The sequence below is a fragment of the Lampetra fluviatilis genome, chromosome 4 (genome assembly GCF_964198595.1).
Source record: "Lampetra fluviatilis chromosome 4, kcLamFluv1.1, whole genome shotgun sequence".
Taxonomy (NCBI): Eukaryota; Metazoa; Chordata; class Hyperoartia; order Petromyzontiformes; family Petromyzontidae; genus Lampetra; species Lampetra fluviatilis.
Genome location: NC_136278.1, coordinates 31,143,063 through 31,153,400, shown reverse-complemented (window position 1 = coordinate 31,153,400; position 10,338 = coordinate 31,143,063). Strand labels below are relative to the sequence as shown.

The 10,338-nt window shown below is 41.1% G+C and overlaps 1 protein-coding gene across 1 annotated transcript; it reads left to right on the top strand.

The window, feature by feature from the left end:
- The first annotated feature begins 331 nt into the window (after positions 1-331).
- On the top strand, positions 332-9,755 carry TYMS (thymidylate synthetase). Its single transcript, XM_078855159.1, has 7 exons — positions 332-1,035; positions 3,458-3,531; positions 4,456-4,630; positions 4,727-4,828; positions 5,144-5,319; positions 6,388-6,459; positions 7,988-9,755. The coding sequence occupies exons 1-7, from the start codon at positions 627-629 to the stop codon at positions 8,123-8,125; spliced, it is 1,146 nt and encodes a 381-aa protein (XP_078711285.1). The 5' UTR covers positions 332-626; the 3' UTR covers positions 8,126-9,755.
- Positions 9,756-10,338: the final 583 nt, after the last annotated feature.

The window sequence follows — 10,338 nt, the reverse complement described above, 5'->3', positions numbered from 1 at the left end:
AAAAACTTTACAATAAGTTAAGTATACATTTTAAAACAACAACGTTACAACAAGTTAAGTGTAACTTTTAAAATAAAAGCGTTACAATAAGTTAAGAATAACTTTAAAAATAACAACGTTACAATAAGTTAAGTATAACTTTTAAAATAAAAAGTTACAATAAGTATAACTTTTAAAATAAAAAAGTTACAATAAGTATAACTTTTAAAATAAAAAGTTACAATAAGTTAAGTAAATAAAAACGTTACAATAAGTATAACTTTTAAAATAAAAACGTTACACTAAGATAAGTAAATAAAAACGTTACAATAAGTATAACTTTTAAAATAAAAACGTGACAATTACCCCACACACACACACGTTAGAGGAAACGCGTGCTCACTGACGTCACGTCCGGCATTAATTTGCGCGGGAATCGCGAGAAAACTTTTTTTGGGGGTCGCAACTTTCCTTCCGTCCAACTCTGGACGAATTTACTTTTGTCAAATATAAAATACATATATACCTTTGTAAAAGTTAATCCACGCCGTTGTTAGTAATACACATCACGTACGCAACACGTTTGTGTGTACGTGTTAAATCTTATTTTGTGTGTGTTGAGTCTTACGGAGCGCGAGAGGACGGCGATGGTGGTGGTGGAGGCGACGGATGGCGGCGGCGGTGGTGGTGAGAAGGTGGCAGAGAAGACGATGAATCTGGTGGAGCAGAACGGAGATCAGCAGCAGCAGCAGCAGCAGGAGATGATGGAGGAGGTCCAGCAAGAGTTGACAGCGGACAAGAGGCCGAAGGTTGCCCAGAAGGTCCAAGCAGAGGACGAGGAGCAGCAAAAGACCGCGACGAAGGCGGTCGGCCACCAGCAGAAGCAGAACGACGACGTGGAGATGGAGGATGATGATGAGGAGAAGCGTGGTCACGATGAACACGAGTACCTGGACCTCGTCCGCCAGGTGCTTAAGCGGGGCCGCCTCAAGGGAGACCGGACGGGAACTGGGACCAGGTCCATGTTCGGGATGCAGGCTCGCTACAGCCTCCGAGGTACAGAGGGCATCAGAATCTGTGTATTTATACCTCGGGAGGAATCCGATGAGCTGTGAAGCTCTTTGGAACAGGTGTCCGGTCGGGGCACGGGGTCAAAACGTCACATCGACAAGCGAACACAAAAAAAACCGCGATAGGTGTGCAGAGTATAGGGAAGGTAAACAACTCGAAAAAATAGAAATAAAACTAAATCTTACCATCTTCTTGGTTCTTTTGGTAAAGTCACGTAGAGGGGAAATAATAATAAAAATATTAAAATAAAATGTTATGTTTATTTTTTATTATTTTATCACGTAGAGGGGAAATAATAAAATAATACAAATAAAACAAAATAATACAAATAAAATGTTATTATGTTTTATTTGTATTACTTTATTATTTCCCTTCTACGTGACTTTACCGAAAGAACCAAGAAGATGAATCCCTGCAGTCACGAAAGCTTTAAATCGAAAATTAAATCTTATCAGCTAAAGCGCATTAAGGTATTAACTTATATTTCAGAAAAGCCACAAAGTGGCTTAACTTGGGCAAATGTATAGCAGCAAAATAATCTAAATACAGTAATCTAAGAGGGGACAAGATGTGCAGATGCACTGTCTCGCTGGGCGATATGTGCTATGATTAAGGACCATTGCCCGAAACGTCGCCGATTATGTTTCCTTTCAAATCCAGTGTTATTGAGTTATTTTTATTAGCGCTTGTGCACCACTGCCATCGTCGCAGCTTCAGATGTATTTGAGTTTGATTGCCAGAGAAATACACCGACAAATAGATGGACAGATAGACGAACCTAGACACAGATGGGCAGAGATGTGGACAGACAAGAAGACATGGTAGGTAATACCGACAAATTGATATATATGAATGGACAGGTAGACGTGTTCATTAAGGAAAACACCAGGACTTCTTGCATTGGCAGTATATGCAGCCACATAGAGTATTTGTGTTGCCTTGTGTCCAGCAGATTATGACGACTGACATGTCTAATAATACTGGCAGCAATGTGCTTACTCTTTGGTTCTTTCGGTAAAGTCACGTAGAAATAAAATAAATAATGGAATACGACGTTTCGAATGCAACACAAGCAACCGTCAACAGGTATTAATGCAAGCTCGGAGAGAGACATACACAGAGAGAGGAACCAAGGAGTAGATTCGAGACTTTCGTGACTGCAGGAATTGCTCTTTGGTTCTTAAGGTAAAGTTTCCTTTCTCAAACTTCCGATTTTATTGCTATAAATATTACCGTGCTGGTTTGTTTATAGTCCATTGTCTCTCCTCCGGGCCACTATGGTCCGGAATTCCACACAACTCTCTCATTGTCCTCTGCCCCAACCCCTCCCACATCTCTCTATTTAAGGCCTAGACACAGTGGCGCTGTCTTTCTGTTTGTCATTCTTTGGAGGAGCGTGGTCTGACAGGTGGAGTGTTGGCTGTTGTGTTGGCCGGCTCTCTGTTGTGTTGCATTGTGTTTCTAATTTACTGTGTTTTTTCTCATTCATTCTTACCTGATGATGGTTGCTTGTGTTGCAATCGAAACGTCGTATTCTATTATTATTTTATTTGATTTTCTACGTGACTTTACCAAAAGAACCAAAGAGTAACCAAAGAGTATTCCTGCAGTCACGAAAGTTTCAAATCAAGCAATGTGCTTGGTATACAGGTACTTTTATGAAATACTGCAGCGTATGCCATCTCTGTCCATCTACACCTCTTTTTGTCTGACCCCTTGTCCAAAGATTTAGTCAGGTCTCCCATTAACATATAAATTCCGAATGTGTGCAGGCCCACTGGTGCCTTGCTATGTTCTGGAGATGCATGGCCCTTACTTAAGCCAGGTCATAATCCCAGCCCTTTGAGAATTGAGAGTACTGTATAGTTTTCAAGGGTGACCAGAGTCACGGAGAAATGTCGCATACAAATTTCCTAAATAAAATATATAAATATATATAACATGGATGTCCTGTTTCCAATTGCAAGTGAAGTACGTGTTGAAATGCGAATGTACTGTATACATTCCCTTGCATTCATATTTTCTTACTATTGAATAAAATTTTTTTCGTAAAATAGTACCAAAGTAACATTGCAGTTAAAATGTAAGGATGTAGTTAATGCATAATCCATGAGTTAACCTTCACGATTGTACATTATTTTGGGAACTAGTCATGACTTTAAGGTAACGTTGCACTTTACCACCTGAAAATACATTTTACTCGCTGTCAAAATTGGAGGGTCAAGTACTCATAAAACCCAAACTTTATCTGGAGCGTTAATTCTGGAGCTTAAGATTTTCTGTTATACGATGCATTGTTACATTCCGAGTGATAGAGCATTTTTTCTCTTTCATTGTCAGGTGGCCGGGTTGCTGCATGGTGGTGTCCGCTTGACCTGTGCGTGGATGCATTTGTGGTTTTCTGCAGGGCAGTTTCCGCTGTTGACGACCAAACGCGTGTTCTGGAAGGGGGTGCTGGAGGAACTGCTGTGGTTTATAAAGGTTTGCCCATCACAATTGTGTTGTGTTTGTTGTGTGCTTGCAACATATTAATGAGCAGATTTGGCACAATATAAATTATTAAACAGTGGAGGTATTAACGTCATTTACCAGTGATATCTGAACCGGTATCTGAATCCGTGCTGGGCTCCCTCCATCGCCGATCCGTGCTGGCCAGTTTGAAACTTTGATCAAACGATTGCTATAACTGACATGGGTTGATTAGGCCTTCATCCAGTCTCGTCATATGTATGTATGTATGTTGACCTTCTTTCGCACCGTACGTAGCCAACCGTGCTAATCGGAGGTGCGGGGGAAGGACAACAAACTAAACGCAAAAAGTTGTTCATCTTTCGATTTAAAGCTTTCGTGACTGCAGGGATTCATCTTCTTGGTTCTTTCGGTAAAGTCACGTAGAAGGGAAATAATAAAATAAAATAAATTAAACATAAAATATAGAATAAAATAAATATAAAAAAATAAAATAAAAAATTGTTGTTTTATTATGTTTTATTTTTATTATTTTATTATGTCCCTTCTACGTGACTTTACCGAAAGAACCAAGAAGAAGTAGTTCATCATTCTTATAACATGACCTTTTTCAATATTTACAACATTTATTTTTACAGGAAAGCCTCACTGAATATCGAAGCATTTTTTGCAGGATGGTCTTAAAAAAGTACACAAAATCTTAGAAGTGTTCCATCAATGGCTGTAACATTGCCAAAATAACCTTCACTTAATCTCCATTGGCAGTGAAAATTTACATGCACATATAAATACATATGCTTCATTTCATATTGTAATTCATATGCGTTCCGAGCTATGTTGAGCATTCCCTCGGGGTGATCACTCGCATACGGGGGAGCACTGCGGGATGAAAACGAAGGTCCAGGAAATTTTAGCGGTCTTGGTGACATCCTCCAGGGGTCCACCAATGCCAAGGAGCTCTCCGCCAAGGGCGTCAAGATCTGGGACGCCAACGGCTCGCGGGCCTTCCTGGACCGGCAGGGCTTCCCCGAGCGCGAGGAGGGAGACCTGGGTCCTGTCTACGGCTTCCAGTGGCGCCACTTCGGCGCCGACTACACCGACATGCACGCCGGTGCGTGAGCGAGCACATGCAATGCAGGAACCGGCTCGCTCACGCATTGAGACCTACTGCGGTTTTAATCCCTTCGGCAAATAATCATTTTTGCAGACTACACGAACAAAGGCCTGGACCAGCTTCAGCATATCATCGACACTATCCGGACAAACCCTGATGACCGACGCATCATTATGTGTGCCTGGAATCCAAAAGGTGAACCTTCTTAAAACATTCTATTCATGGGATTATTTGTTAAAGCTTTTCTTAATGTTACAGGTGGTTTTTTTACCAGAAGTATTTTATTGAAGAGAAAAAACCAGGGGAAGATACAGCGTACGGTCAGACGGGGTTGGGTAGTGGAACGCCCGGTGTTATTTTAATCGTGGGCAACTGTAACCTAGAGTCAAACCCAGGATCTCGGCACATCGTTCATTGGTCCCACCCCTGACCTGGCCACCTGTAACGTGTTGGTTCAGGTTATTTTTGTTGAATCGAATCTTGCAAACGCTTTCTTCTGCTTCCGTGTAGATGTACCACTCATGGCGCTGCCTCCATGCCACGCACTGTGCCAATTCTACGTCGCGGATGGAGAGCTGTCATGCCAGCTGTACCAGCGATCGGCTGACCTGGGACTTGGGGTGCCCTTCAACATCGCCAGCTACGCACTGCTCACCTACATGATTGCACACATCACTGGTCTCAAGGTAATTCTCACTCTATATGGAAAAATCACATGAATACATTAACAAACAATAACCTAATCAATACGTACTACCTGCAATGCCATATATATCGGACACATGGACGTTAATTAGTAAAATGGAAGGATACGCAAATGAACTTGGAGAGGCACATGCCTGGAATTGCACTGAAATTCAGAAAGAGGAACACATGGATGAGAGAACATGCACAGGCTAAAGACGTAATTACAAGTTGTTTTCTGTCCTGTAATACATCGAATCTTATGGGAATTTTGAAATATAATTTGGTATAAAGTTAAAATAATTTTCCTGCTCCTCACTTGTTGATGGTCAGTGACTCGGTATCCACAAAAGACGTCGGCAAGTCAACTTTTGACTAATAAACGATAAAATAAATTATGCATTTACATCATGGGACTTCCTTTGCCAGTACCAAAATATGAGAAAGGGTTTTCCCCTTTTTTATTGCAACGAAACAGGTGTTAAGATGCTATAACACCAAACTGAAACCTTTTACAAGGAATCATGTCTGCATTAACCACAATACGTGTGGTCAGAATGCAAACAAAAAACGTACTCTGATAATATATGCATTGACTTTGAAACTGATTGGTCCACACCAGAGACAGCTTTCTTTTGAGCCTAGTCTCAAAACGGTGTTCGACCAGAGGAGGCCAAAAGGCGTACAAATATATTATCAGAGTACGTTTTTTGTTGGCATTCTGACCACAAGTATTGTGGTTAATGCAGACATGATTCCTTGTAAAAGGTTTCAGTTTGCTGTTTTAACATCTTAACACCTGTTTTGTTGCCAGAAAAAAGGGGAAAACCTTTTTTCAAATGATGCATTCTACGTATTTACCCCCCCCCCCCCCCATTCTATGTAGATAAACAATACGGATTCCATATCCTGACTTGCATGTTTCAGATAAAATTTGTATAGTTTTTTTATCTCTCCCAATCATCCCGCATAATTGAGCGTTGACTTGATATTTGAGTGGATTGTTTTGGCTGTGCTGCATTGCCTTGACCACACCACGTGTGTGTGCTATGCTGTGTACGTGCCTGCAGCCTGGAGACTTCGTCCACACCCTTGGAGATGCTCATGTCTACGTCAACCATGTAGAGCCGCTGAAAACACAGGTGAGGTGCTTGTGGATCGAGTCTACTGCACCTACGTGACGTCATTCGATTGGGCGGCAGGGCGGCAGGGTGGCGCAGTGGTAACACCTCACAAAAATAAGGGCCTGCGTTTGTTTCCTGATAGGGTGCCTTTCTGTGTGTGGTTTGAATGTTCCCCTCTTCTGCATAGCTTTCCTCCCGGTTCTCCGTTTTCCTCCCATAGCTAAAAAAGAAACCCATGACACTAAGTAACTGGTTATTGGCCGAACATCTCATTGCTGAAAAATTATCTGCAAATTACTGAAATGGGTTACAGCATGTGAACATTTGGCAGGACCCCACCCCGTAAAAGTGTCAAATGAATAGAAATCAATACTCCCTTGCCACTCTGCCTCATATATACATTCCAAATGCTAATTTGCATATGCATATTTAATTAGGAGTCTGGAATGCAGTAGTTTCTTGGGTCAAATTGTAAATTGAGCTGTATACGTCTCTTCTACACTCCCCTCAATAAGTGCTGGCAATACTTAAACCTTTTAATTGGTTGCCATCTGAGGTTGAAAGAGTTTATGCACGAGCTCTGACCATCCTTCTGTCCATCTGTCTAGAATTAAGATGATCCAATATGAATTAAACTGCATAAAGTTGCGTTGCTATTTGGGACTTTCCTGATTTAAAAAAATGCATTTGCAAATTAGCAAATATTCCTCTTTGCTCTGGTATTTTTTTGCCATTTTGAGTCACCCTTTAATCAATTTGGCCAATGTTCAATAGGTAAGTCCCTAATAGCAACACAACTTGATGCTGCAGGCTTGTTCGTGTTAGATAATCTTCACAAGTTATAGTGGCCCTCTGTTTCGGATGGATGGACGGACAGAGCTAATGCATAAAGGCTTTCAATCTTCATTGGAGAGGCTGGTGTGCCCCAGCTTGTGAGGTGAACGTGCCTTTCCAGCCAGACGTGGGTCTCGCCACCTTTCACCCTACCCATCAGATACTTCCACCTGGTGTTGGTCTCACTGTGTAACAGTTTACTAATGTAATATAAACTTTTAACAATGTAAGCATTAAGTAGTCACCTTACAGGCTACTGCTGTATCCAGTAAACCCATTTTCACTGGGAGCGTGTGCTTTGATGAAAACAAATGTGGGGAGCGGTCATGTAGTAGTTTGCGTGCTGCGCTACAAACCCAGCAACTCGAGTTCGGTTCCCGCTCATGACCAACACCAGTGACGATAATCTGAACTGGTCTTGGGCCTCCCCTAGATCCACTCATTCTCAAATGAGTACTTGGTGCGGTGTTAAAAAATTGCCACTGGGGAGACAGTCTTTGTTGATAAATACACCATGGCCCAATCTTCAATTTCACCTCATTGACCAATGTGATGAGGTATGGTCAAATAATCCCAACCGTATGTATCGTATGGGCAGGCCCTCATCCAGTAGTCGCCTGACAATTGGCTGTGTGTTAAGAATGTTGCTATAGTTGAATTGAATACCGTAGGAATGAAAATAACACATTGTGCCTCGCGATTGTCTTTGCAGCTGCAACGGGAGCCGCGCCCATTCCCGACGCTGCACATTCGCCGCACGGTGACGTCAATCGACGACTTCCGTTCCGACGACTTTGAGCTGCGAGACTACAACCCTCACGCAGCCATAAAAATGGACATGGCCGTTTAGAACGAGTGCTTAGCCATGACCGCCCCTTTTTGTGTCGTCTCCCTATTCCGTCGGTCTCTGCTTCACACTTGGTGATTCGACCATACTCAAGTTCACTCTGCCCAGATCCTGCATGGCCATGCACCATTGCACATTAGCAATCCTTGGATGATAAGGCGGGGGCGGGGAAGCATTTTGGATTGTTCTGCCCTCCCCGTCCATTGAATAACATACAAATCAACATATTTGTCAGTGTCAAAGTACCGTGAAGGCGATTGCAAAATGGGTATCCTGGACACCGTTTTCAGGGATCATTTAGCAAATTATGTTTATATATATATAGAGTACATCCACCAAGGAGATGGAGCGATGAGATTGGTTCATGTGCAGGTGCTGGATGGATTGGATGTTGCATCGCAGGATCGTGAAAGGTGGCTGTGACTTGGGGAAGCCATTGTCCAGCAGGAGATTGATCATGCTTGATGGTGGTATAATATATTTATCCTCCTCAGGTTGTTATTCCAATCTTGGAAAGTGTTTATATTTGTGAGATTGTTTTGAACAATTGTTAAAATGGACATGATACCCATAATCGGGATCCAGGTGATAGCTATATTAACTACCTCCACTTTTTTGTGGAAACTTTACAGAAGGCTCCTGACAAAACAAACGATATTTCTTGTTGTAGCGTGGAGTCAACGGAACATTAGTTTGAGAACACAAGCTGACACTGCCACTTTTACATGCCATAAATCACATTTCTAAGCATTCCCCTCGGTCGAGTTTGATGATATGGAACAATGAGCTGTTTGGATCAACATTAGTTTTGGCCTGTCAACTTCTCCAGGATAGTGTTAATTATTTCTCATTCTTACATGATGTATAGTTAATGTTGGGTGCGGTGATTATGCTTTGCCACATTTAAGTTAATCGAAATATTTAGAGTACAAGTGAGCTGCATGCATTTTTTATTTTGTCATTCACACACGAAAACAAACGTGTAAACATCACTTTTATTTGTAGTTCATATTGCAATTGAACGATGAATATGTAGAGTGCTGTCTTTATTTTCCATTTTATAAGGAAATAACAAAGGATGTTTGTTAGGTTTCTGTGGAGGTGTTTGCGGTTGTGATGTATAGCCCTCTGATGTATATTTCTCACACTCCGGGCGTGTGCAGAGAAACGTAGGACATCATGCCAGACAACACACGGGGCAACCCCAAAATACATTGGAGAGCCATGTGAAGCTTCTAATTACATTTCTTAGATATGAATGCGAATTGTATGCTTAAAGTATATAAAGCTATTTGGAGATTTTCACGTGTGAATTTAAAGGGTAACATTAAGTTTAATATACATTTCAGATGGGAATTCCACCCACATTTCATATGGACATTAGGGATTATTACATTTTTTGCATTTCATAGCTTTGGTGGATATTGCAAGTAAACGTAAAATTACATGTAGTTAAGATGATAATTACTTTTTAAAATAAGCCTACAGTAGCTTATGTTCAGATAAAAATTCAAGCCATGTGAAGTGTGTTGTACAGTATTTCAGAGTTTAGATGGACATTAAAGTGGTTATTGTTTATCACATTTCAAGTGGAAAATAAATTCAAGGTGAATTAAACTTCTTTTGAAAACTCGCTTCAGGCACATTGGTGTGGTGAATTTGACTAACTTACATTTAAAAAAAATCACTCTTATCCTGCTCTGGCATTCCTCTGTATTTCATAATTATGATCCTTTGCACCCTCAATAAATGTTCTATCTATACATACTGACTTGTGTTTTCCAGTTGTATCCCTTCAACTGCTTCAGCAACCATACATAATAGAATGACGTTGCGGGCAATGGGCCTCAGCGTGAGTTGTTTTGCTCATTTGTGTTCAGCCCCACTTGTTAAATTCGTCAATCTGTATGGTAGTTCACTGTTGATTTTGGTTGTCGAATCCAATTTTCCAAAAATGTAATCTGTTACTGAACACGCTTGGTGAGAGTATCTCCTTACCCGGCATTGTGATTTGTAGTAAATTTAGGAAATGTCAGTGTTGCTGCTAAATTGTTTTGATAATTTACATATATAGTTTTAATGAGGCGTTGGTTTGGCAGAGCTTGGGTGACTCGGTTTCCACACAAAAACATTTTAATAGTTCACAAAAGCCAGTTGCAATAGTATTTCATGTCTTAGAAAATGTGATGATGGTATGTGCCCAATAAACATTCAAC